Source organism: Tympanuchus pallidicinctus, unplaced genomic scaffold (assembly GCF_026119805.1).
Source record: "Tympanuchus pallidicinctus isolate F22 unplaced genomic scaffold, pur_lepc_1.0 scaffold4, whole genome shotgun sequence".
NCBI classification, from domain to species: Eukaryota; Metazoa; Chordata; class Aves; order Galliformes; family Phasianidae; genus Tympanuchus; species Tympanuchus pallidicinctus.
Genome location: NW_026294758.1, coordinates 746946 through 774364, shown reverse-complemented (window position 1 = coordinate 774364; position 27419 = coordinate 746946). Strand labels below are relative to the sequence as shown.

Below are 27419 nucleotides of genomic sequence, written 5' to 3'. Positions count from 1 at the left end.
TCTTGCTCTTCTGCAGTGCATACCTCCACCATTCAGGAAGATGATGCTGACTGATCCAGGACAAGCACTGTTGTACTGCTGCAGCCTTTTAAGAGACGTGGCATTTGCCACCAGTGCCACTGTGGCCAGAGTGCCCAAAGCAGTGCTAACTGCTGTCCCACCCCTGTTCAATGCTTGGAGGTATATGAGATGCCGGGCTCATCGGTGAGGCATAGAGGGGTGTGTTCCCCAGTTCTTCTGCCAACCAAGTGACCTCCTCTCTGCTGTGGAAAGAGGACATGTGGACCCCAAATGCTACCCTGAGTACTGGGAGCAGGAGTAAATTGCTGTCCTTCTGCACAAGAGCTGCCCTGCATGGCTTGCCCATGAGCTTTAGGTGCCTCCATCACTGGGCCGAGAAAGGTGGCTGGGCAGCAGACTTTGATTCCACATCCTTTTGCACAGAAAATCTTCTGACTCAGAATAGAACCAGAAAGAAACACGTGTCTTACTGTGTGCTGCCTCCCTCTCCAAGTGACCCCACCACATACAGTGAGCCTGAAAGCCCTCCAGGCTTTAAAACAACGCCCCTCGCCCCTCAGACAATAAAAGTAAATAAATCAAAGAAGCGGTAGATGATGAGAACCATAATGTGGAGAAGGACCTCAGGCACCATTTATGAAAGGTGCAGTCTCTTGCTCTGGCGGAGTGCCACCCATGCTCCATGCCTAGAAGGCTGGGAAAGGTTCTGGGGAGAAAAGACTGCTGTGCGGGAATGTTTTAAGGGCCTGAGTGGCAATGAGTCAGTGCTGAGGTTTGGATTCAGATGTTTCCTACCTAGCACCTGCCAAATGTGCCAGAACTTGAGAGGGAAGGACATGGAATACCTTTATCTTTGGTTCACAGATATGAAATGGGAGCTTAACAGAGGGAATGCGTGATTGAGACAACACCAGGAGAGGAATGAAAGCATACAGGTGTCAGGCTCTCTGAGACACAAAATGTAGGAGCTGGAAATCCACCGTGCCCATCTTGTAGCCATTGCTGTTCCATTGATGACTCCGCAAAGGAAGGCAAGGGTCGCAGAACCATGGGCACAGAATCTTTCCTAATAGTGAAGGAACGAGGGCAGAGCAAAAGAGCAATGCCCTGTCCCTGGGAGATCAGCCTTGGGCCAGTTCACACTCCCCATCAGCCCCGTGCCCCAGTCATTATGGGCTGTGCTTTCCACATCGGTACGGGGCAGCCCTTGTTTCTCTCTGGTGGGGTTTAGCAGGCGTGGGGACACAGGCTGTGGATGGCAATTCAGTTCCAGCCACCGCGGTCACCCAAGGCCACCTGCGAGGGTAGAGTGTTCCAAATTTGGGCAGCTAGTGTTATCCTGTTATATGGGGAAGGGAGAAGGACCATGCTGCTCTTCTTACCAACTCCTGATGGAAATGGGCAATCTCAGGGTGTCTTTTCTTCAGCAATATCAGACCTTCCTTCATTTCTTTCTTCCTTTGTCCTGAACCTCTCTGAAGCCTCATCTGCCCCTCATCAGCAGTAAGCAAATAGTTGAACACAGTCTCTGCTGAATTACAAGACAGATGGGAAGCTTTTCATCTCACAGGGTCGCAGACTGTTATCTGGGGCTCTGCCTTGCCCACCGAGAGGAGTCAAATTGCTGGCACCCATCTGATCTGGCCCCACCAAGCAGGACAAGCAAGCCCTTATCCTACGGCTCCAATACATCTAGTGCCAGAGCAAGTCCTACACCTCTGCTTGAGCTGGGGGGACAAGCTGTGTGCCAAGCAACCACACACAAACCGGCGTGCTTCCAGAAATGTGCCCAGTGACCTGCTCACATAGGGAGAGGATCCACCCCACACAGAGCACGGCAGTAGGGCCTGGCAGCCTGAACAGGAGCAAATCCTGCAGCAGCAGCTGCTGTCCCAGAAGATGGTGTGTGATACCTCATGCGCTGCTGCAGAGGTTGGGCAATAATCAGCAGCAGTTTGATCAGGAGCTCGATCCTGGTTACCAAATATGTATTGCATCGGGCTGGCATGTGGGTGCAAACCCTTTATGCTCTGTTTGCACTCGTTCTGGTGCTGACTCCATGATGAGCTCACTGGAAAGCTGCTTTGTGCACAGCAGCCCTGCGAGATAGGCTTTCCTCCACACCCAGTGCTGGCCCCAGTGTGGGGGAGGAGGCCCAAGAGGCCACAGCCTGCTGATATGCCAGCAGGGATAGGTGGCAGGGCTGGCTGACAGCCATGCTGTGCCTGGGATGGGGGGCTTTGGGCCAGGGACCAGCTGTGGCACATCCCATGAGAAAATGCTATGGGGAGGGCTTTGGTGTGCAGATCAGCATGCAAGGTTAGGCTGAGCCCTGTGGAGCAAGAAGTTTTGGACTTTTGGACTTTCTAACTCGAATCAATCAGACTTTCAGTGGCGACGTGAGCTGATTCTGTTTTTCTGATCAGAGCAACAATTCTCTTTCTCCAGGGACTGTGTATGAGAGGGAGGAGAACAGCGCGCACATCTTGGCTGCATGCTTACATGAACAAGGTTGACTCCTGTGCTACACCAGTTGTATTGAGCAGCTCAATCAGTGTATAAGGGAGGCCCCAATCTCCAAAGTGTTGAAATAAAAACCCATTTTCCAGCTTGCTTTGTAGCAGCATTAGGCCTAAAAGCCATAGACAGTGGCAGAAAACAGCAGGAGATGAATGCAAGTGGGCTGGCAGTGCCCTCATCCGGTGCTGGAGCAGCCAGGAAGCATTCCAGACCTTGAAAGACAGGAAGTGACCATCCGTCAGTCATCTCTTCCAGGGTCTGAGAATCGTAGAATCACAGACTCACAGAATTTCCTGGGTTGGAAGGAACCTTAAACATCATTTGATCCAACCCTCCTGCCATGGGCTGGTTGCCCCCTACGCACAAGTCCCAGGGCCCCATCCAGCCTGTGCCACCGTCTCAGCATCCTCATCGTGAAGAATTCCAACACAACACTGGGGACTACGACCCATCCAGTTTTTCAGGCTGCAACACATTGTGGGTTTCAGGTTGCACTCGAAGGACATTCCTACGGCACTACACTCCCTGCAGGGCTAATCCGCAGGGGAATGTGCCTGCAAGGTGGGGCTGCCCTGGGGCTGGCCGGGATGAAGAAAGCACTCGCAGCCTCCCTGCGTGCACATGCCAGGCTCGCCTGGCCTAAGCCCGGACAGACACTGGAGAAGGGTCCACATCAGATCCCGGGTCGTCTTACACCTCCCATATGTCGCTGTCTTTTGCAGCTGCCCTGAGAGCAACACGTGCTCCATGAAGTCCGGGTAGCTGGGGACACCACTGCGCTCTGCACGGGGAGCATGGGGACCTCAGTGCTTCTCCACATGCCAAGCGTGGGCACCAAAAGGTCTACTAGGTCTCAGCTCTCCTGTACAGACCAACAGTGCTCCTCCCCTGGTGGCCTGCAGAACAGGACTGCCTTTGGCAGAAAGGTCACAGCATTGCTGTTAATGTTCAGGCCGCTTCATCAATAAGCTCCCGTAAAACATCATAGTGCTTCGTTCTTCCCAGCATTTCAGCAATACTTTTACCACCTCGAGTGATGACAACCTTTCTGCAAGTGCTGCATCCCTACTATAAGCACCAGAAAAGCCAGCCTGTGACTTCATGGCACCTTTGCATTTTGTCGTTACCACACCAACGTTTTTATCTTACAAATAAAGATGTTTTTCAAAACGGTGGGAAAATGACCCTCTCTAATCCACACACTGGAGTCGGCTTCTCTTGAGCCACTGCTCTGCAACTTGCTGAATACACATGCAAAGACTTCAGGTGAGGAAAGCAAGGTGGAGTAGTTAAACAGTGCAGAGAATGATCTCTATGTCCAGCATTGCTTCAGGAAACTTAGCCTCCCTTCTCCCTGCCCACGTATTTAGGCAGGAACTCTGCTTTCACCTCACCTACCATATTGCCCTTGCTGGAGAAATCTGGCTGCAAATAGCCCTAAGTTCTGTCAAAACTCCAGTGCTGCTCTGTCTGAACTTGGCAGGTGTAACCCCTGTTAAAAAATGCAGAAAATATTTCAAAGTCAAACTTTAAAGGGACAGCCATTGTTTTATTTGTGTTTAATTAAAAATAATAATAATTGTTTTCCAGTCCCATGGTAATTAGCAGTCCGATCTACAGCTCCCATGGGAAAGAGCCTGGAACAAGCGAGCTCGCAGACTGCCTTGCTTTAGACACTACCAAGGTGTTGAGTAGAGCAATTTGTTGGGAGGGGGTTTCCAACTTGGACTCTGTAGCAGTCAAACTGTCATGCTCCAAACCACAGAGTTTTACTGCGGCCTTCATTTCCCTTTGTTTTACCTGAACTTCTCATCCCGCTCTGCAAATCCTGTGCCAGAATGAGTCATTCCTGCAGGACCAGCTCTTATTTTTCAGCTCTTCTGTCAGTGTTGCCCAGACTAGTTCAGAAGAGAAAAAAAAAGATTGACACTCCCAATTCAATAAAGCTATGTAACAAGTGACTGAAAGAAATTACCTCCAGTGCTCAGCTATTTACACTGAACCAGCAAGGAACACCCTGTCTGCACAGCCTCCAGCACAAGCCAGGGGCTCACAGTGCTGCTTCCCACCCCAGGGAAGGAGCAGGGACATGGCAAGCTGCCTGTGGGATGTTTGCCACGTTGCGGCATGGCAGTTTGTGATTTGTGACCGAGGACCTCAGTGGCATAGGCAAAATCACCAGAGCCAGCTGGGAGGAACGGGATCGGAGCACCTGGCACGAGGAAGAGACGTTTTGCTTCCGTCCGTGGGTCATTTTCCTAAATGGCTACAGGATTTGAGCTGACTTGACAGGAGCTCTTGGAAATCATGGTTCAGCCTCACAGTGTCTGTCACTGCAGAAATAATGAGGTCTCAGGTCCAGCCTCTTGCTGAAAGTGCAAGCGAGGCTGAGACTGTGATATTCACAGAGCTTCACAAGGCAGAAGCATCGAGATCCTGCTGTCCCCTCGTAAGCCAGTCCTCAGGCACAGCTCGCATGTGACATACGGACTCATAATTGAACAATTAAGGCCAGGCTATCCAAATGAGGCTGCCGGTGCACGGGCGCACAGCAGTGTTACAGCACGTGGCTTTAAATGCAGCACAAAACTTAAAAGCCCTTCCCTCCATCCAGATTAGCATGACACACACTTCTGGAAATACATACAGCCTCAGGTAAACGCTGGGATTCTCATCCAGTGTAAATCCCCATGGGCTCTGCAGCCTCTGTAGTTCTGCAGAAGCGAAGTTCTGAACCTTGACACGAGCAGTTTCCTCACCTGGGACTATATGCTGTGCTACGGGCTCAGGAAAAGCTCCAGGAAATTTCTGGAGGTGTTTGTGAGCAGGGCACCATCGCCTCAGTGATCACCTTCACAGTGGTGAAGGATCAGAGACGTGACAGGTACAAAAAGGCCTAGGGAAAAAAACTGAACACAACAAAAGCAACTTTTCTCCTAGAAGAGCTCTGTATAACAGCATTCCAATTTCATCCACCAGCACAAGTAAGCTGGGCTGTCCTCTTTCACATTTTATTTTGGAAATAAAGACTCTTCACAGCTGTCAGTCATGGAGTTAGAGCAGCAGTCTGTATTGCTGGCTGCTACCACTCCATCCTCAGCACCTAGCACGTCTGGGCTCACTGATGGCAAACGGCACCCGCAGCTCCCCTCGTAGCCAGGAGTACCTTGCATTCTCTGCTGCTTTACACAGGAACATGCCTGTGCTTCAGCACAGACACAGGGGCCATTTTAAGCAGTTGTCTTTGCCAAGTCTATCACAGTCCTCCCTGCAGAGGCAGCAGATGCCTTGTAGACTGCAGGAGCAGCCCTCAGCGGAGCAGAGGTTTGCAGAGGAAGGCCCAGCAGTTTGCACTCCCTCGTGTAGCTGAAAGTGTAGAGATTCACGTGTGAGCGTGGAAAAGTGCTTTGCCAGAGGGGTCAGCACACAGACAGCGAGTTAGAACAGAGTGTTTATCTTCACTTAACTTTACAGCAATGAGATGATAAATTAAAAGATGCACCAAGAGCAATGCAGAGCAAGGCACTGCAGCTAACATTGCTACACGAGCACAGCGACTGTGATTAAGATATATTGCCAGTGACCCTCACACTTGTTGTGAATTTCAATGGTTTTGAGATTCATCTAGAGGTGAACTTTGGTTGAAGGCTTGCTGTTCAGGCCTTAGCACTTCAAATAGGCGGCGTGCACCCCAGAGAGATTTGGCTGGCGTGCAAGCAGGCTAAAACAAGAATGCTACCCATGCCACAGGTGCACGTGGATGATGTCCAGTCTTCAAACCCAGAAGATCAGGTGCAGAGATTTATTCTTACAGGGTTTCCATAATGAAGCATCTCAGATCGGATTTAGGTGTTAGATAGCAATTTCCTTCCTCAGGTGTTAGATAGCAATTTCCTTCCTCTCAGCCCATCCACAAAGCTGGTGCCCGGGCTCTGCAGCCAGGCTGACAGGCCATCACAAACAAGAACATGGGAAAGCTTGTAAGTGCACTCATCTGCACTTGTAGCCCTTCCTCTTCCTACTGTTCCTCTTTCACTACCGAAGATCTGGAGCAAAGGAATCTTTCTTTCGTTGATCAGCTTTGATTTACCCAAATAGTGGGCCTACCTTCTGCTTTGAGCAAGCTAGCAAACAAATGACCCAAAGAGGGGTCTGCAACAAATAGGACAAACAGAAGATGTGAAGGTTACCCAGTATTTTCTCATGATTAACTTTCTGAGATGAATAATGTTCAGTGATACAGTATCAATCAATGATCTTCCTTGTCCTTAAAATAAAACAACAACAAAAAAAAGAACATGAAGAAACCTAACAGTCATCTCACAGATCCTTAAATATCAGCCCTAAAAATCTGTAACTTTACTTCTCATGTTCATTTGCTAAAACCAAACAGATGCTTACACAGAAGGTCTTTGACTCCAGGCCAGAACTTGGAGGACAGAACGCTCTGGTCATTTATTTTCGTCCATTCTTCAAGATCTTCTCCATGAAAGAGGCACCCCAGCCAGTCCTCCAGCAAAGGCTCTCATCTTCTTCCAGCTCCAGCCTCAACCCTTCCATTCCACTGCCTTTCTTCTTCTCCTCCTGCCTCCCATGCTCTCACTCTTGCTCTACCTCTCCCATCTACTTCCTCCTAAGCCTCCATGGCTGTCCCCTGTCTTGTGACCACGAAGAAACTGATGCTCAGCCCCCTGCAGGGGCTGTTACATAGAACGACATGTCAAGGACAGATTGATTAACCTGTTCACTAAATCACAGGACGACTCGACTGCAATTTGTTAAAGACTTAATGGCCGTGTTTGGGTGGAGCAACGAGAACACTGCCACAAAGAACACAGCCAAGTGTTCTCTCCTACCTGTGCTGGGGAATTAATCTCCTAACAGTTTGTCTAAAAATGACCCAACCCCTCTCCATCCCACTGAAGCACTGTTTAGAAAAAGATGATGTGCACAGTAATGTCGTTCCATCTGCAATGAAGAAAAGTAAAGCAAATGTTTCTTTCTGTATAACTTACTGAAATAAAGCAAGGTGTTTGCAAGGAAACTTTGTTCACATGAAAACAAGTAATTAAATAATTATTCTTCCAAGGTAAGCAACAAACTTTTATCTCCAAATTGCTGCATCCGTTGCTGTTACTGTCTGTCAGGGGTCAGAATTCACCACTAGCTGCAAAGAGGGATGAAACAGAGCTCCAGCAAGCAAAACCCAGCTTCACACAACACAAGCTTCAGGGTCTTGCAGACCCTCTGGGCCCCACAACAGAGCAGATGGGTCTGTAGGGCATCCATGAAACACTGGTGCTCATCCTGCAGGATGTGAGCCACAGCTCTGTCCTACATGCCTCTCCCTACCCAACCAAAGTTAGTGGCATGCCCATGACTCTGTGTGCCAAAATCTGCACTTTCTGGCCAGTGTCTCTTGCCACTGTCCCCAAGGGTGGACTTGGAGCAGAAGAAAGAGCATTTTTACAGGGAGTGTGAATGCCACAGATCTAAACCACTGTGAGAGGGGACTGAACCTCTCCAAACTGCTGGATGACCGAAACAGGGCATTTGGTAGGCAAAACAAGGGAACTTATTTCCATGCCATCAGCCCGATGGCTATTCAAAGATACCATCTGGAAGATTTTCATGAGCCACTGAAATGCACAGGCTTTAGAAGAGCGAGAGCCATGCAAACCTCACAGCACCTGCAAAAAAAAAGCATCCCAGCAAGTGGTTTTCTCCTTACAGTAGTGAGCCTGACTCTACTTTGCATGTTCTCAGAAGAAGTCAGCTCCTCCTCTTACAGAATCTGGCAGATCTGCTCAGCTCCCAGTGATTTCTTGGAGGTACAGAGGCAAGAATGGGCAGCTCATTCTCATGCAAACTGGCTCTAAATATCGCTTCAACTGGAAGACAACATTTGGGAAAATACAACTGATGATGAGCAACCAGGCTACTGATGCAGCATGAAACCTGGCTCCCACTGGAGTGGGCATGTAAACATCTCCTGATGCGAATATGCAAAGATCAGTTCCCATTCATCGCTGCTTTCCAGCCTCTCTCCTGCTGCATGGCCACAACCGTGTGGCAGCTGTACTTCAGTTCCCATTGAGATTTCCCTTTGGTCCCTGAGCCAAGCCCCCAGCACACAGCGTTTCCACATATCCATGCAGCCACCGCTCTGCTCTCGTCCTCCACCGACTCCAGTCAGATGCACGATGTCTTCAGTTCAGTTTCTGTATTCTGAGACTCTTCTGTGTGGACACATGCTCTGGAAGTGAACGGGGTGGTGTGCTCATCACCTCTCTTGGTCCAACAGACTCAGCCTGGTGGTCCTGTCCTGGATATTCACCACAGGCTACAGGTAGGGGTCCTTTATCACAGAGTGCCATCAAGTGCCTGGCTTTGGTGCTCCCATCCCTCCAGCAGAGGAGTCCTTGTGCCAAGCAGAACCACAGAGAACCAAAGCTGCCATCCCATTGGAGGGGCAGCTGTGCTTCGTGTGCAGGCTGTGCCACAGCATATTGCCCTTGTTCCATTTGTTTTCAGCTGATCCAATCTTGCTCCAGTGAAGGCACGACTTGCAGTATGTTAAATACAGCTCGGCATTCCTGGGACATTGAGGCAGAACAAAACCATTGTTCCTTCTGAGAATGAGAGGCATTCTGATGTTGGAACCAAAGCTGTGAGTGTGCAGCACCTGAAGGGGCTGTCGGCATGCTTGGTGCCTGCTTCCCTCTGGTTTGGTGCTGGAGAGGCTCTCCAGGGCACGGGGCTCACAGGGAGCAGGGCTTCCCAGCTTACTCCTGAGGTATTGCAGGGGTGTGGTCTGCAGCACAGGCATCAGGAATGAAGGACGCCTGGAGGACTGGATTTTTTCCATGGTTGGAAACTGCCTTTGGAGATCCAAGCAGATGGGATTTTGGCTGGGATAATTCTCTGGCACCTACTGCTACTAACAAACTCCAGCACTGAGAGTCCGCGGCACAATGCTCTTGTGCAAGGCATATCCTGCAGCACCTGGTCTCAGAACCAGTGAGCGCCTGCTGTGTATGAAGGCAATAGGATCTGACGTGAGAAATTCAGACAGAAATACACTGACAGTGCTGATCCTGTCCAAAACTTTGTCCCTGGGACCAAGAGAAAGGACAAACCACAGCTTTCGAATGGCTAACACTCCTGTAGATATCATACATTTTCTATTGCATGATGAATGTTTAGCCAATGCATAAAATTTTCCATGTTTTTTGGTAAACCAGTAGAGGGGAAAAGGCTATACAGAAGTATTTGATTCTTTCACTACAAAAACTTTTGTCCTTGCTCTAGCATGGCTGAATCAGAAGTGAAGATGCTCACGAACAGGAAGAGCACAACGCTACCGCTCCAGCGATGGGCAGGACTTTGATTCATAGGAGATGGAGAGCAGCAGCCTGAGATGCACTGGGTGAATCCCACAGTCCCACTTCCCATTAGAAGTGGAAATCAAAAGAGGTACCAGAGGTACTCCTGCTCCCAGAGTGGAGAGCTGGAAGTGCTTTTAAGTAGGCAGATGACAGTGTCAGAATGAGGATAATCAGCAGGGTACCACATTACACGAATGCCACTTCACTCACAGAAGCTGGCTTTGCAGCTTGCCACGTATGTGGGGGAAAGAGAAAGAACAGGAGCCAATATATGCTATTTTGGTATCCAGTTCACTTTGCTTACAGGTTGGGATATCCCAAAGAAACTGCTTGCTTTGGAAAACCATTTCCATCACCAGCAGGGAGGGCAGAAGCAGTTCCAGCATGCCATCCCACCGCGCACACACCTCTCCTTCCTATCATCTACCAGCGCAGAGTGAAGCACGATCTGACTTTGCCCTCTGGAGGCATAGAATTGGCATGGCGCAGAAAGGCACAGCCCCGGAGGGACTGAGCCACTGAGCTGATCTTTAGACAGTCGGATCAGAGAATTCCTGCCCCGCTGCAGATCTCTGTGGGTTGGAGGGCACTGCAAGGAGCGAGCAGGAGCAAGCAGGACAATCTGCTCCTGGGTTTCTCTGGCGCAGCACTGCCCCAGGGCTCTGCGTACTTCAACAAGAAGGGTATTGGTGCAGGAGGATGACTTTTGGCACAAAGGCTGCAGCATGCAACATCAAATCCTGCGACATGTCTGCATCCAGCTACTGGGCTGCATCTCAGACAGAAAGAGACGCTGCCTAGTTTTTGTTCTGCTAGAAGCTATAGAGATAGGCAGGTGGCCTGAGACTCAAGGACCTCTTATTTAGGTAAGAAACAGGGTTTGGGCTTGTTTGGGGCATGCAGACGGATCCTCATGCACAGAAATTTGCCTCTAAGTGGAGAAATGGCATTGCTGCGCTGCTTTTCACCGGGAGAATCTCCCACCTCCCCTTATTCACCTCAACACCCTTTATGCAGCAGTCTGAGAGGCTCTGGAAGTGCTTTTCCACAGCTCCAAGACATCACACTGCCAACATGAGTTTTGGGAGAAGTGATTGTGGGCACCAAGACATGGGCAGCACCAGCTGCATGGCCATGCAGAACAGCTGCATGGATCTTTGAGTCCTGCGCACCCACGCTCTGCATGTCAGCCAGCCTGCAAACCCTCCCACAGACATCATGCCCTGTGCCCGAGCACACTGCAGATCTCTGTGCTTGCACACACACACGCATCCCAATGCAGACCCATGCACCCCCCAAGCCCAGATCAGTGCCCCTGCACACTTGTGTGCCTGTGTGTGCTGTGCCTGTGTACACACTCCTGTGAGCACTCCCGGACACACCGATTCCTTTCATCCCAGCTTAAGAAGTCCCGCATCCCACTACTCACTGGTCCTGAGCTCCACATGCCAGCAGCGGGCAGCTGTGCTATTCCAGTGCTGGTGCAAGGATACCTACCTAAGTAAGCACTTCTTACCAGCCGGCCGTACTGATGTCACTCAGCCATGGGTCTAGCCCTAAGATCCCAGCAACAGGCAAGAGGGGGCTGGCAGCTCCCAGCAGCAGCCACGGAGCACCCACGAGAGCTTCTTTCGGTTTGTAAGGGCACCGGGACCAGCGGGCTGTGTGGGCTCACTGCTGGAGACGGCGCTTGCGGTCCGAGCACGTCTGGCTTAGGCAGGCTGCACGTCGCTATCCAAGCCCGCTCACTCACTGCCCCGCTGGATCCATCAGCGTTCGTTCTGCGGGAGTTTACTTCGGGGGAGAACGGGGGTGAACTCCAGCACCGCGGGGTCCCGTCGTGTGCCCGGCAGCGTGGAGTCGGGGAGGGCGGTGGGGGCTGCGGGGCCGGAGGGGCCCGGAGCGGGGCGATGCTCCTGCCCCTGCCCCTGCCCGAGGCGGCGGCGGCGGCGCGGCACGCCCGGCCCTGCCCGCGCCTCCCGGGATGCGGGGCGTTGCAGGGGGAGTGCCGGCCGCCGGGGTGCGGAGCCGCCGGACACCGCCGCATAAAAGCCGCGGCGGCGGTGCCGCGCTGCGCTCCTCGTCCCGGCCCGCGCCGGGGCCGCCCCGACGGCCTCATGACCGCCGAAAGCCGGCTGCCACCGGGTCCCCCGCCGCCGCCGCCGCCGCTAAAGGCGGACGCGGCGCCGCCCGGGGAGGAGGCGGCGGCGGCGGCTGGGGCGCGGGGCGGGAGGCGGCGGCGCAAGCGTCCGGCGGAGCGGGGCAAGCCGCCTTACAGCTACATCGCGCTCATCGCCATGGCCATCGGGCAGGCGCCCGAGCGGCGGCTCACGCTGGGCGGCATCTACCGCTTCATCACCGAGCGCTTCCCTTTCTACCGCGACAGTCCGCGCAAGTGGCAGAACAGCATCCGCCACAACCTCACCCTCAACGACTGCTTCGTCAAAGTGCCGCGGGAGCCCGGCCGCCCCGGCAAGGGCAACTACTGGACGCTCGACCCGCACGCCCGAGACATGTTCGAGAGCGGCAGCTTCCTTCGCCGCAGGAAGCGCTTCAAGCGCAGCGACCTCTCCACCTACCCGGCCTTCCTCGCCGAGCGTCCCGCCGCGCCGTGCCGCCTGTTCCCGCAGCCCGCCGAGCTGGCCCCGGCCCCCGCCGCCCCGTCCTGCGCCTTCGCCGCCGCCTGCCCCGCGCAGGGCTGCTCCGGCGCCGCTTTGCCCCACGGCTACGGCCCGCTGCCCGCCGCCCCCGGGCCCTACGCGCCGCCCGGAGCGGGGCCTCTGTACGCGCCCCCGGGGCACTTCGTGCTGCCCGCCTCGCCGCCCGCTTCCGCCGGGCTGTACGGCCGCCGCTCGCCCGCGCCCTACGCGCCGCTGCCCCACGCCTACAGTGCCGGCGGGCAGGTGGGCGCCGCCGACCCCGGGCTCCGGCACAGCGCCTTCCCCGGCGGCCCCGACAGGTTCGTCCCCGCGCTCTGACCCGCGGCCCTGCCCGACGGCGCGCACCGGGCGGAGGCGGAGGACGCCGCGCCCGAAGCCGCGGGGGCCCGGAGGGACCCGCCGTCGCCGGGCTGGGTGAAGGAGCGCCGGGGTGCCGCCCGCTTTCCGGGGACAGGTGCGCAGAGCTCCCCGCTGCCCTCCCCTCTCCCTCCCGGTGTGATGCCTGGGACTTTCGGAAGATGCCGCTGTGAAAAGAACGTCGCTGTTCGTGACTTCGTTCGCCGGACTCGGGCAGGAGGGAGGAAGGAGGATGCCCTCCCCGGTCCCGCCGAACCTGAGCCGTGCAAGTGTGCGTGGTGCTGACGGTGGTGCGTCCCTGATGTCACACTGCTGCCGCATCGGTGCTGTGTCCCACACCGGCGACACAGACAGGACTGGCAAAGGTTCGGGGATGCACCCCGTGGCACGCTGTGTGTTGCAGGAAGCGGGGAGGACTCTGGGACCCAAAGGGAGAAGTTCTGCTGTCAGCCCCTGGAAGTGAGAGACAGCTAGTGAGGCTGTGAGGTCTCTGCCCTCAGAGATCTTCCCGACTTGATTGGACAAAGCTCAGGGATTCTCATCTGGCTTTAGAGTGAGATCCAGCACTGAATTTGGACCATGGTGGCTTGGGCCACAGATCTGCAGGGGGGATTCTCCCACCCTCAATTACTCAAATCCTAGAGTCAGCCCAACTCTGCCCATAGCCTAGATAGGACAGCATCTCTTTCAGAAGCGAGAGGCAGGGATGATGTCTTCCGATCTTTGGTTGCACATCTTCTGTTTCAGGCTCTCCAAAGAATGGGGGAAAAAAAAAAAGTCAGAAGAAAATATGGAAAGGGGCTTTAAGTCTATCCATGAAAGAGAAAAGCTTTACAATAGATCCATGGAGAAACCCATGCAGATTGGTCCAGATAGATCCCAGTGCCTCTGGAAGGGGACTGGGAAGCCCAGAAATGAGCAGGTCTCACTCAGGGGCTGTGAGCAGGGGGAAGGAGACGTAGCTCTGCTACTGCAAGGATCCCATACTGCTTTGTCCTGTGGAGGTGGGAGGCTGTGTGAGTGGGGAGAAGACGACTGGTGTATGTGGGTACAAATTGGTGGAGTTCTGAGCAGGGAGAGTTCAGTGGCAAGCGTAGCAGGAGCCTCAGCAGGAGAGCTGGGAGAGGAGGGGGTGCACATCAGACTCTCAGCATAGATGCAGACCGTAGTGTGACTCAGGCGGAGACTGGAAGTTGGGAAGTTTCTGTTCCAGCCTCATGCTCAAAGCAGTCAGCCAGGCGTGAGACCAGGTTCTCGGGGCTCTCCTGCGAAGCCCAGACAATGTCTGAGACTGGAGACAGAAGAGTGGGCAACTTGACTGTGCTCTGGGGGAGTTTCTTCTATACATTCGGCACCTCTCTAGTCTCGCTTCGTGCCTCTGGTCCTGCTGCTGCACACTGCTGCAAAGAGCTCACAACCCCTGAGGACAGCTGAGCCTTCGCTCTGTGAAGGACTTTTCAGGTGAGGAGTGAAATTTGGGTAGAGTTCTTGCCTTCACTGGGTGCCAAAGCCCACGTATCCAGGTGGGACACGAGAGGGAGAAAACAGAGTATGAGGGTGGAAGGGTGTCCACAGAGCTCGGTGCAGGCTCTCTGCAACAAGCAGGGAGGAGAAGCTGTGGGGCAGCCCTCTGTGAAGACAGAAGGCAAGCACTGAACTTGGGGCATGCTTCCCTCAGAGCGTGAGTGGATGAGCCACCTGTGGTCTGGCCCAGAGCTGCTGTCATGGCCTGGGCGCTCTGTGAGCCTGCTTGTGCCCGCCTGCACCTTTGTTCCTGGGGAGCAGCGCTGTCTCTTTCCTTCTCAGTCCCAGGGGCTGCTGCAGCTTCCAGTGCTGCTCCCAGCCAACCCCCTCTCAAGTGCAGGAGGAGCCTGCGGGCCACCAAAGGCCGAGTGCTGCTTGGAGGGACGCGGTGCTTGAGCCTGCAGGCTGTGAGCTGGGTCCCCTAACTCACCAGATTGTGTTTGCTGGGCTTTGTTCAAGCAGGGCAGAGCCTTGCTTCGGAGGCTCTTGCTGTGCCTTGGCCCTTGCTGTGCCTGTTCTGCCTGCAGATGGTGGCTGTGCACACATGTGAGTGCTGAGGTGCGGTGCAGACATGCCTGCGTGCGCTGCTGAGTGCACAACCCACTGTGACTGCATGTCTGCATGCGCACATGGCTGCATCTTCTGTACAAAGTGCCTTTCTAGCATCCGTGCTGAGCAGGGTCAGAAGTTTCTGGGCTTGCCAGTCCTCAGCCACCTCACCCCGGCCTAACTGGAGGCACAGGGACATTTTTGTTAGTGTGGGTTTTTTTCTTCTGTTTTATTTTTGCTGGGAAACTGCCTCCTCAACCTTCTTCTGGCAGCATCTGCCTGCAGTTGTCTTGACTGGCTGCTGCTTTTCCTCTTGCCAGGGGATGAGGACTGCACCTGAGAGCATTTTGCCTTGTGTAAGCTCCTCCTGACCTCAGATAGCATCTAACACAGGCTCAGGAGCAAAACTCGGTGTCTAGAGGACATGCACAATAGGCATTTGTGACTCACGAGGTACAAATTGGGTAAGTTCAGCCGTGCACTGTTGGCTGATAAGATCTACGTGCTTGTTCTCTTTTCTCTCCAAATCATTTCTGCCCACGAACGAGGGAATCCAGACAGCTGGGAAGCATGCTTCCTGCAGTGAATGCGATTGACAATGCACACACAACCTGGGCAGGATCTGTGCTCAGCAAGGAGCTGCACGGCCCCTGCATGGAACTCTGCACGGGGGCTACAAGCAAATGGGGATATGCCACATGTGTGGGGAAATGGGGATACGTCACATCGGACCGTGGGATGTCAGCGCACGTTTATCTGACGCTTTGCTTGTAATTCTCAGAATTAGGAAACTTTTGATTTCTGGAAGCTCAGCTGTAAATATTGCAGGGCTTTTCTTGCAGCAAAGTTAGGCTAAGATTCAAAGTAGCCTTTGATCTTTGGGAGATGAATGCAGCAGGTTGCATGGGCACTTGCAGAAGGACAGAGCAGTGCAGCACCTGCTCCACGTGGGGTCTGGGGCAGGCACACCTCGCCCGGCCTTCAGGAAAGCTGTTGATAAGCATAGGGGAAAGATTTAAGTATGTATTAGAGATGTTTGTTTGTATTTACTCTTCTACTTCACTAGTAATGGAAATAAATCTTTGTGCTTTTGTTTGTAACAAAGTGTTTCTGAGCACTTCAAGCCTGTTTTGTATTTCTGGGTCCAGCAGAACTGTGGCACACAGGAAGATAGGTGCTGTGTGCTGCTCCTTGCATTCCACTCTCCTTTTTCTTGCTGAAGGCACTGGGAGGAGGGAGGAGAGGTGTCTCCAATTGTTGGTATAACAGCAGCATCTGCTCATTGTCCAAACGGATGCTGAAAAGCAGCAGTAATGCAGCTGAGATGGCCATACACACAAAAAAGCTCAGTGCCTAATCCTGCTTTTTGGCTAAGTACACCCTTTCTGTGCCCTGAAATTGGTGGCTGTGCACTGTGCATGTGTGTGTGGCATGGGAGGAGGGGTGGGGGCTTATAGCACGTTGCCACCATCCTGGTACCATCAATAGGCAAATGGCAGTGTGCCTGGTGAGGCTTCCTCCTTGTCATCAGCAGGCTGATGGTGTTGACAGTGATGATTTCTTCCTTCTCTGCTTCAAGATCTATTTCTGTATGTTGTCTTAACATGATCTGCCTATATAATGAGAGTTTCAGTGCTTCCCAATTTGTTTTTGTTTCTTTATGGGTTTTGTCTTTTCCTTTCCCTTCCCTGTCCCATTTTCTTTTCCCTTTTCCCTTTTCCCTGTTCCTTTTTCCCTTTCCCATTTCCCTTTCCATTTCCCTTTTCCCCTTTCCCCCTTTTCCCCCTTCCCCTTCCCATTTCCCCTTTCCTCTTCCACTTCACCCTCCACTACCCCTTCCCCTTCCCCTTCCCCTTTCCCCTTTCCCCTTTCCCCTTTCACCTTTCATCTTTTCCTATCCCCATCCCCTCCTTTCCCATCCCCTTGTCCCTTCCCCTTCCCCCTTTCACTTCCCCTTCCCTTTCACCTTCTCCTTCCCCTTCCCCGTTTCCATGACCAGCTCAGACCCTTGCTTCTACCCTGGAGTCACAGATAGCTCAAGCTGCACAGAGTAGGTACTCATTATCAGTATAAATAAAAACAAATGTAGAAATGTAGAAGTTATCTGACCACGGATGGGTGCTGCAGCCCATCTGCATCTAAGACCAGGACCCCTCTGCCACCACAACCAAGAGGCCCCAGTGGACTGGGTGAGGACTGTCTGTTGGGATGTGCGTTGAGAGTTGGTTCCTGCTGTGCCTCTGGGTTCTACCTCTCATTTCTTTCTCTAAGTGGACCTCAGTCAGTGCAAGTTTGAGTCAGTGGTGCAGGAGGAATTGAATTAAGCACTCGAGCAGAATTGCATTTTAGCAAGTGTAGCACCCGAGATCGATTGAGATGATTATCCTAACATCAAAAAGTAACTGAAAGAGCTCCAAGCCCTGGCCGTTTGTGCCCAGTACCTGAGGATGCTCTGCAGCGGATGCAGCTTAGCTGAGAAAAACAAAAGCGGGCTGGGTGGTCCCAAGAGAACTCGCCATCTCTTCCAGACGTCCATCGCGTGGCTCGGTGTGAGCACCGCCCCGGACCGCGGCATGGGAAGAAACTGCTGTGCTGGCGGCAGCTGCGGCGTCCGTGCCGACCCGGTGCCGAACCGCTCCTCCGAGCGCCGCGCCGCCGCTAGGGGGCGCCACAGCCCGCGGAGAACGGGAGGCGAAGCGGGACTGCAGCCCGAAGGGGCTGACGGAGGGCGGGTCGGGGGCTTCTCGGAGCTGTGAGCGATGGGACAAGATGTGACGGGGAAATTTCCTTGCCGAGCGTAAGGAGAAGCCCTCCCATGAGGCTGCTGCAGCCCTGCGGCTGGGACTGAAGAGCTGGGACAGTCTCCAGTCTTGGAGACTCGCCGAGCAGGTTGGCCAGAGTTAGCCGAGCTCACAGCATCGGACTCACCATCTCCGGTGGTCTCTCCCCACTTCGGTCTCCTATGATTATGTGGTTTCCTGGTGACACGGAAGAGCTAGTACGGCCAGCAGTCAGTGCTGGGCCCACAGAGCACAGAACTGCAGTCCTTGGCAGCCCCAGCATTATTAGAGGTGTATTTGTTTAAATGGAGGGATCAGGGCTAACATTTTCTCAGTAAGAAGTGGTGACCAAGGAGGGAGTGGGTGTTTGCAGTTACCAGTACTTATTACTTAAAGTCAATATTGGTAAATCAACAAGAAAATATTTCTTACTCAGCAAGATCCAGGAAGGTGCAATGGCTTTTCGATGCCTCTGCTGGCCGCCTGCTTTCTGCTTTGACTTTACTTCTGCTAACCAGCAAAAAGCCCTCCTGGCTCAAAGCATCACCCGTGAGCAGCAGCCTGCTGCAGAACTCCCCCAGCTGTCTGCAAATGCAGGGTGCCTCATTTCTGAAGAGCAATTCGACAAGCACAAGCAAAGCGGTGAGCCATGGTGGAACAAACCAAACATCTCCCATGCTGCTGGAGGCTCTGTCTGCTCTGAGTGTAGTTTTGGCTGCGTGGGGCCAAAGCGGGGATTTGGAAGGTTGGGGGGCCACCTGTGGCTCGTGATCCTGCCGGGAACTCGTGGCAATGTCACAGCCCCCCGCATGGCTGTGGGCCACTGGGGGGATCAGTGTGGCTGTGCTTTCTGCAGTGACAGAAGAGGATCTGCTCAGAGGTATTCTCTGCAATCCTGGGGTATTTTCCAGATGTTTAATCGCTTGCACCTTTAAGAGACCATGAGAAAGAGCCTAAGGAGCGATGTGCCAGACAGCAAACTGTTTTCATTACACTGTGGTCTGTGCTGTGATCATGTGAAGTCCAGACCACAGCTGTGCCTTCAGTGCCATCATTCACTGTAGCCATCAGCTATGGAAATAACTATACGGCAGGCAGAGGAGTTTTATGGAGCTTGACTGACCCCATCTCCCTCAGTGCCCAGGTGAAGGACATGATGTGGTCTCATCAGCAAAGCCTTGGATGCTGTCTCCCACAGCACTCTGCTGGGGAAGCTGTCAGCCTGTGGCTAGGACAGGAGCACTGTTTGCTGGGTAGAATGGCTGGAGGGCTGGACCCAGAGAGGGTGGTGAGTGGAGTTACATCCAGCGTCCTGTCAGCAGTGGTGTTCCCCAGGGCACGGAGCTGGGGCCTGCCCTGCTCAATGTCTGTAGCGATAACCTTGGCGGGGACGTTGAGTGCACTCTCAGTAAGTTTGCAGACATCAAGGAAGTATTGATCTGTCTGGGGCAGCAAGGCCCTGCAGAGGGATGTGGATAGGCTGATTGCTGGGCTCAACCAGAGATAACCAGAGATAAACACCATTAGGTTTATGGTCATGACTTATGACCAAAATCTGTAGCAAAACTTTCTTCCTCCCTAGTAGGTAGCAAAGTCTTCCTTTTCCATCCCATACATCCAGGCCATAGCTAGCTGTAAACTGTAAAAAAAGATCTTGCATCGTCAGTGCCAGGCAGACCCCACCAGATGAGATACTGCTTGGGAGCAGCCCTCAAGAAATGTTTGTCTCCACCCCAGAGCAAACTTTGCTCCTGCGAAACCAGCTCAGGAGTTTGCTGTCCGGATTCACTGTTTTCTTTCCTATTGCTTGCAACAGTCAGTGGAAGGAGGGCGTCTCCTCCTCTGAGTACATCTGGTACAGGTCCTTCTCCAATGCCACAAGGGATTTGTGAGGGAGGAAACTATAAATAAGAACGCAGGAACACAAACAAATGATAAAAGTGGCAGAAAGACCAAACTGGGCTTTGCAGCTGGTGAGATTTTGAACCAGGGTAGAGAAAATCGGTGGGACCCTGCAGACCCATGGGGATGGGCAGGGGAAGCGCAGCAGGAGGAAAAAGCTCGGGGTGCTGGCAGAGGATCCGTCTGGGAGGTGCCCATGGACCACAGTGGCCAGCTTTGCTCCTGAGCCCATGGGAATTCTGCACAAGCAGGGAGCTCTATTACCTGTCCTCACATGAGAGGAAAAAAAGGTGTGTTGTGCAAGTGAAAGTGCTGATAAAGAGTGCTCTATCTTTGGGTTGTTATGCAATAAAATTTACTACCTGCAGAAAAGCCTTTCTCACAGGCTGCTAAAGGAGCCAGCTGGAGTGAGAGCTCTGGTGTGAGTGCACAGTCACTGAGGTGACTCCAGCACCCCGAGGCAACCAAGGTCAAATGACTAGGGGATGGGGCTACTTTCTGTGGGCTGTCTTGCTTCCTGCAAGCCCCTTCCTACCATGCTCTGCAGGCATAGCCGCGCAGTGTGGCACCTCTGCCCACCCCATGCTTCAGCAAGGATCGCTCCCCTGTGCTCATAGAAACCCTGCCAAGCTTTCACCACTTCCCATGGCTCAGCTTCAACAGCACAGGGACAGGACACACGTGGTTGCTTTGTGTGCTCTTGTCAGAGGGGTGCAGTGATTTGAATGTGAAACTTCCTAGAAGCTGCTTCTCCCCAGCAACTAAAAAGTGGTGGGAAGTGGGTGAGCATAAGCCTCTGGGGATGTGGAGGTGGATGTCAGGGTAGATTTACTTCCCTGGGAGTTCTGAGAAGGGTTGGGGAGATGGAGACAGCTGCCAGCCATTGCTTGCCACAGTATCCAGGCAATGTGTGTATGTGTCTCCAGGCCCTACAGTGCAGCTTCCTTGCAACATAGTGTGGATGCAGTGCTTGCAAGAGTACTCTGGCACAGCTCCTGTGACAGTACTCATCTGTGAGTTTCTCATTTGGCACCCAGGGGATGTTTTGTTGCTGCTGGTGCTGTAACTGCAGAGGGTCTCAGAGGGCGGAGAGAAGGCTGCAGGCTGTGCTCGTGAGCACTGATTATCTCTCATGCAAAGCTCAGGGACCAAAGGGGGGATGGGTGTCAGTGATGTAAATGCTGTTGAGATGTCACATCCACTGAGATGCACAGCACAGCATCACGGATGTCTCTGGATGTCTCTGGAGTGATCTCACTGGTTATTCTGCTACTGGAAGCCCAAAATGAAGAGTGACCTCAGTAGCGGGCCAGCCCTGTGCTCTTGGGAGACAGCTCTCTGACAGTGGTCAGATGGTGGCCATGAAGACTTTGCAAACCCCAAAATGTGCGAAGAAAGAGAGGAAACCCTCATTCTTCCCAAATTTCACACACACAAAAATGTGAATGCGCTGCATAGGCTCCGGCTTCTTTAAAGTCTTGGCCTGAAAGCTGGCTGTGGAGAGGGGAGAACCGCACCTGTCCAGAGTGGCCTCATGTTTTTGCCCCAGATTGAATTTTCCTGACTAAAGCGTGCAGTTCAGCTGTCTTTCAGCCTGCTACGTTCAACTGTTTTCAGCCAGCCTCCATCTGCCCAACGCAGCTCAGCAAGGTCAGAGTGAAGTTGCTGGCAAGACAAAAACAACAGACTTCCCAGACTTGAGGAGAGCAAGCTGATAACTGGGAAAGGAAGGCAGATTATGAGAAAGGCCTTCAGGCTGCAGATAACAGCATGAGGGACTGTAGGCTTCATGTTGTGCTGAAAAAAGCCCAATCCGCTGCACGCCTGCCCGCTGAAAGATGGGGTTCAGCTTTGTGAAGGGGCTGATGTTCTGCTGAACACACTAGGGGAACGTTTTGGGTGTGAGGATGGGCATGGGGCTCACGGGCTCACAGCTCCCGTGGGGCTGAAGGAGCAGCATCCTTCCCCCTCCCCCCACAAACGGCCTGGAAGCAACACAGGAAGCATGGTGGAGAGAGAGTCAGATTTTTATTGTTCCTGAGGAAGGAGCAACTTTAAGTCTCTCCGCAAGGGTTTTCAGTATTTCTTAGTCATAAAAACTGGAAGAATATATATATATATTTAAATAAAACTTCAAAATAGGCTTGATGAATACATGTCATTATCTGACTCGTTCCTTTCCAGCGAAGTATTCAGTACCTCTTGTATTTCATCTGCCAGCTTCAGCATATCCTCTTCACCTACAAAGGACACCAGAGAGGTCATTGCTGCCGGGGGCTCTGTTAGCTGGGCCATGGGGTGCATGTGATGAGAAGCACCTCCTGCTGGCCCGCATGACTTCCAGAGGACATGCTGGTCCCTTAGGTTGTGGGGCTTAATGGGTTTAATGGCAGAAGGCAAATAAGTCCAGCCCTTGTTCTTTCCGTTTCAGAGTCTCAGGACTGGGGGCAGGACCTGGTGTAGGACGGTGGTGGCACAAGAGCATCAGAAGCCCCGTGCTGTGCTGTAAGGACTCTTGTTGCCCCCAGCCCCAGCAGGGCAGGTCTCCTGCACGCGCTATCTCCGTCTGCCCTTCCCCTCCCCATCACCCTGGGACCAGTGTGATGGTCCCTGACCTGCTCTGGAGTTTGCCCCCTTTTTTCAGAGCACCTGTGCCCTGGACTGGCTCTTGGCAGGGGGGCAGGGAGCACGGTGACCCACGACTGTGGGCAATTAACCCATGTCCCGCTGCCCAGCTGTGGCCCTCTGGTCACTTTCTTTAGTTTCAGATAGAAGAGGACCCGAGGCAGACACTTGTCTGTGAACCAACTTTTGCTGTTCTATGCAGTGTTTCTCATGCTGATCTGTTCTCCCCAGGGAAGTGCATCAGGACACAGCTACCTCTTCCCCCTGCAGAAAAGGCTGCAAAGAAATCTTTAGGACAAGGAGCTCTAAAAAGGACCAGCGGCCACAGACCAGCATGCCAATGACTCTACTCACAGCAGCTGGCTTTCTACTCCTCCCCATGATTCAGAGAGAGGGATTTGTCCCTGCAGCCCCAACCTGCAGCCCCCAGGATCCCATGGGGATGGCAGCTTTCCAGGACTCACCCAGAGGACTCTGGCTCCCCGAGGCCAGTATCCCTTCCAGATCTGCCAGCTGCACACCAGCAAACAGGTCCTGCATGTCCATCTGGGAAGACTCGGCCTGCTGCATCGCCGTGGAGGACACCATCTCAGCTTCCTCCCTCTTCGGGGGCTGAGGGTTTGGCTGTGGTTTTGGCTGTGGTGCGGGCTCCATGACATGCGCACGGCCCTTTCCTCGCCTGGCACCGTGGCTTCTCCTCTGCCGTTTGCTTCTCTCGTGCTCCCTGCAGGGGGATTTCATGTAGCAAAGAGTTAGGTGTCAAGGGCAGCGTGGTCCCTCCTTGCCTGGCATGTGCCCTCTTGCCGGGAGAGCTGTGCCAGCACTCAGGCTGCAAGTGGCACCCAGTTCACCCCTGCAGAAACTGGAGTTCTCTGCATGGGTGGCCAGGCAAGGACGCGGGAGTCTGGCTGCCAATTTTCTCCTACCGCCAACCCATCCCTTACGAAAGCCCCACACGCTCCCTCCTCAAGCACCAGAGCAACCCTTTAGCAGATAGAGGCCGAGGGCCGCCCAGCGAGGACCTCTCCTCACAGGGGCACGGGGCACCCTGTCGTCATGCGGTGCCTGTGCCTGGTCTCCGGCCACATGCACAGAGAAAGGATCACACGGCGTAAGAAAGTTTTACCCCAGAGCCCACTGAATTGAATCCTTCTCCTCGGCTTCTGCCTTTCTCTTCCGGAGCAGCTCCCGGTCTCTCAAGCGGCGCAACATGGTGGAACCTAAAGGACAAACCGAGTGCTAACACCACCTCTTGACCACGAGACTGTAGCCCTCCCTCCTCGTCTGCTGATAGGGCGCTGATGAAAGCGGTCTGAGCCTTTTTATCATGAAGGAGGTCTTTATACAATAGTAAGTAAGGCACTGTACTTACTAAGCAGCATCGGCAGGGAGCATCTGATGGCGTGCCGCACAAATCTGTGCTGTAAATTCCTAGGAATTCCGAGCTGCAGTTTTCGTCCTGCCACTGCAGCCTTTGGGTGACTCGTGTCCAAATGACACACCACAGGGGCCAGCTGAAAGCGCAGGACGTGGGCTGTCCTCTGGGGACACCCTGCAATCACTCAGGGTCACGCATCATTCATTAGTGGCTGCAAAATACTTCTGTGAGTTTGCCCCATTAATGCACTTTTCCCCAGGTAGCTGCACTTGCTTAGTGCTGTTTATCCAGACGGGCAGAAAGATGGATCAACAGTGCCTTTCCTGTGCCTACTCAGCTGGTCCCACCTCGAGGGGCTGAGAAAGCTGCGTGCATTTCCTCACCCTTTGCTGGTATTCACATGAATATTGCCCGCAGTTCTCAACCCTCCATTTTTTTCCTTTGGGCTGCAGCCTGTGGAGTCTTTATTAGGACCTGTCTTAGATCAAATAGCATGAGACCATTCCCTTTGGGGAACACAGGGGCATATTTCTGTGCCCCTATGCTGGTAGAAGTACTGGTGGGAGTAGCACTTGCCTGGAGCACGGAGGGAGCTTCCCACACATGCACTGAGGAATTCACACGAGCACTAGTTTTCACAGTTTCAACAACTGCCAAATGGGTAAAAGGCAGCCAAACAGACCTGCTCCCTGCGGATGCAATCAGATCCAGCTTCTCCTATGAAAAGTCTCAGCTCATGTTGAAGTGTTAAGTCCAGTGAGTGAAGAGTGGTCATTTTGGCATTCTCTTGTCCAGCTGGGAGAGCTGGCAAGGTGAGAAGGACTTTTGAGGCTAACCGGGCACTGCAGCTCCTGCACCCCAGGTGTCTGAGTTAAACACGGGAAAAGCCACAGTCTGGGACAGATTTAAAGACAAAACAAAGCAAAACAAAACAAAACAAAAAAACCCCTAAGAGTAGTGGCCAACCCCGAGTCAAATTAGATCTGTTCTTCTGATAATAATAATCATGAAAAGTTTTGCTTGGAATGAATCCCTGTAGGTCTCTGTCCCAGTGTTCTCCTGGCAGCAGGGCCAGAATTACCTCAAGTTAATCAGGACCTTGTCCAGGAAAGTGGGGAAAGATCTCACAGCACACCTCTGATCTCTGTGCTCTTTCCACTACGGTCGTTTTTTCCTTTCTATCCAGCTGGCATCTCCTGTCCCTCCCTGTGCCACTGTCCTTTCCATGCCTCCTGCTAGGCAGGTGCCTACCCTCTCGGCTCTGTTTCCTCAGCTTTGGTGGCTCTGTGTGGCACTTTGTTTAAATCTGGGCACGGTGATCCCAATACTATCTAACAATGACAACAGCCACGCCACCAAACGACCACGAAACCAAGAGCAGCCCTACTTTCTGGTGTCGTCTGTCGGTTCTCCTGCACTTTTACTGATGCTTTTTGCATACTAATTCCAGGAGCCCCCAGTGGAGACATGCAGGAGAAGGCAGATCCCCTCCCTAAAACCTTTCATCCTACCTGGACCCCAGAGAAGAGAAGCACGGATGCAAAAGGCACTGCACAGGCAGTGTGAGGATTCCTCAGCAGTGGCACGGCCAGAGATGGAATTAGTGACAGGCAGGCTCTGAGACAGAACCGCACACGGTCCGTACAGCCTGCAGCTGTGCTGGGCAGAGTGTGCACGGCCTGGGTGTGAAGCAGCATCGGGGCAGCAGGGCTCTGCCAGCAGCAGAGACCATCAGAGGCAGCCTGGGGAAATGGAGCTCCAAGCAGCAGCCGCGGGATCTGCATGCACGCCGCTGCAGGCTGACAGCCGAAGTGCACATCCCTCACGTGTCCCTCTGTGGCAGCCGAGCTAACTTTCTTTCACTTTCAAAATACCTCCTGAGCCATAAAAGCACTTCTCGCTGCATGCAATCTGTCTCCTCCCCAGACCATCCTAAGCAAATTGCTCTGTGCAGCCAGAAAACATCCCTCATTCATTTCTATCCGGACCAACAGAGCGCTCCGGGGCTGCTCCAAAGCTGTGCTGCCTGTTGCAGTCAGCAGGAGGAATCTCTCTGAGACACCTGCATCCAGTGAGAGATTACATAGCAGAGAGCACAAGCATACAGAAATGAAATGAAATGAAAAATCCCTCCAACTAAAAGTACACTGAGAGCCTTTTGTCAGTTTGCAAAGCGACAGCGCATTTGGAACTGCCCGAGAAACTGAGTGGAGAGATCTTTATAGGTGCCTCTGTGATCTGAAACACGGCTTGGAAAAAGCTGCATGCATTTACTATCAAACGTGCATCCCCCATCCCCTAACCACGCGCTGGTAACCCCTTCCTAGAAAGCATTAGTGACAAAAAGGACCGTTCTTCTTCCTTCCAATAAAAGTTAGAAGCGCAGCGTTACCTGGCTCAGCGTTCTCCTCGTGGGCTGTGGAGGAAGGCAGAGAAGTGTTGGAATAATCGTGGTCTCTCCCTAAGCTGTCCATCGCTCTTTGCAGTGTCAAATAAGAAGCGGCTGATTTCCTTGGGAATGTAATCTGTTACTGGTGCAGCAGAATGAGAGCTTGAAAGAAACGCAGACTGTCCTCCACAAACAACTTATCTGACTAGGCCACCAGCGGGGTAATAATATGCTCCTTATCACAGTTTAAAGGTGTATGAGTGTCTGCCCTCCAGTCCACCTACTGTGTGGACTGCAAAACATGCTGATGTTTCTGTACAACAGTTCCGCTTCAGATAGGAAACCCGTGCTCGCTGCTGCCAAACTGTGGCTCAGATGCCCTTCTTTAGAGCGGAGAGGAGCTGCGTGGCCCAGCCGGACGCTGCATGGCCTCGCTGTCGTTTCCAGAATGAGATGCATGGAGGAGTCATTAGGCACCCAAGACCTGTTCTGGGATCTGGAATGGATGTAAGCTGTCAGAAAGGTGTCTGCAGAGGTCTCTCGCAGTGCTCGCGGGAAGGGACCTCCACCCCTCACAGCAGGCTGCTTGCAGCTCGAGATCATGGCACATTTAGGAGACCCCCAGGGACAGAAGTAGCCAAATCCAGTCAATTCCAAGTGACTGAAGCAATGGTAGAAGAACTCTACAATGCGTCTGCTCCCAAGCTCTCTGGGAATTGCTCACCTGCCAAGGCATGGGTGAACTCAACTGACTTGCCCTGTAGCAGAACAGCTCCTGGGGGTGCCCACAGCCTTTGCTCTCAGCAGTCTTTCTGTAGGTCCCTGACAACTCCAGGCCAAGTTACAAATTTCATGCCCGGGGGGTCTCCTGGGGGGACGTGGTGATCTCTGCTGCCTTCCTGCTTGTCCCCCCGGTTACCACTTCCCCTTGGGGCTTCTCCCCTCTGTCCTTTGCAGATTATGTGGTACCTCTGGAGAGGTGGGGCAAGTTTAAAAGGCCCAAAAGAACCAGCAGGGTGTTGGCAGCACAGCAGATATGGGAAGGCTCTGATATGCGAGGGCTGGCGAGGAGTGTGAGTGGCATCCTGAGATGGGGTGCTTCTGAGTCACTTGTGTGAGTTTCTTGTATCTCAGTCAAAAGTGAAGGCCAGGTGTGCTCTGCTGGTGAGGCTGTGTGATGCTGCTCAACTCCAAGTCACCCTGCCTTGTGCATCCTGAAATTAACGTGTGTGGGGGAGAGGAAAACACACGCCTGGTCACTGTGGACGTCACGTCTGGAAGTGCTTGGAAAGAACTGTTCTGGGATCTCTGGGCTGTTGGCAGCTG

The 27419-nt window shown here is 53.2% G+C and overlaps 2 protein-coding genes across 2 annotated transcripts; one reads left to right on the top strand and one right to left on the bottom strand.

Moving 5' to 3' along the window:
* Positions 1 to 12046: 12046 nt before the first annotated feature.
* Positions 12047 to 12907, top strand: FOXE1 (forkhead box E1). Its single transcript, XM_052701486.1, has one exon. The coding sequence runs from the start codon at positions 12047 to 12049 to the stop codon at positions 12905 to 12907; it is 861 nt and encodes a 286-aa protein (XP_052557446.1).
* Positions 12908 to 21730: 8823 nt separating this feature from the next.
* On the bottom strand, positions 21731 to 27047 carry HEMGN (hemogen). The gene is made up of 4 exons (XM_052701491.1): positions 26097 to 27047; positions 23453 to 23546; positions 22791 to 23050; positions 21731 to 21941 (listed from the first exon to the last, which is right to left on the bottom strand). The coding sequence occupies exons 1-4, from the start codon at positions 26176 to 26178 to the stop codon at positions 21835 to 21837; spliced, it is 543 nt and encodes a 180-aa protein (XP_052557451.1). The 5' UTR covers positions 26179 to 27047; the 3' UTR covers positions 21731 to 21834.
* Positions 27048 to 27419: the final 372 nt, after the last annotated feature.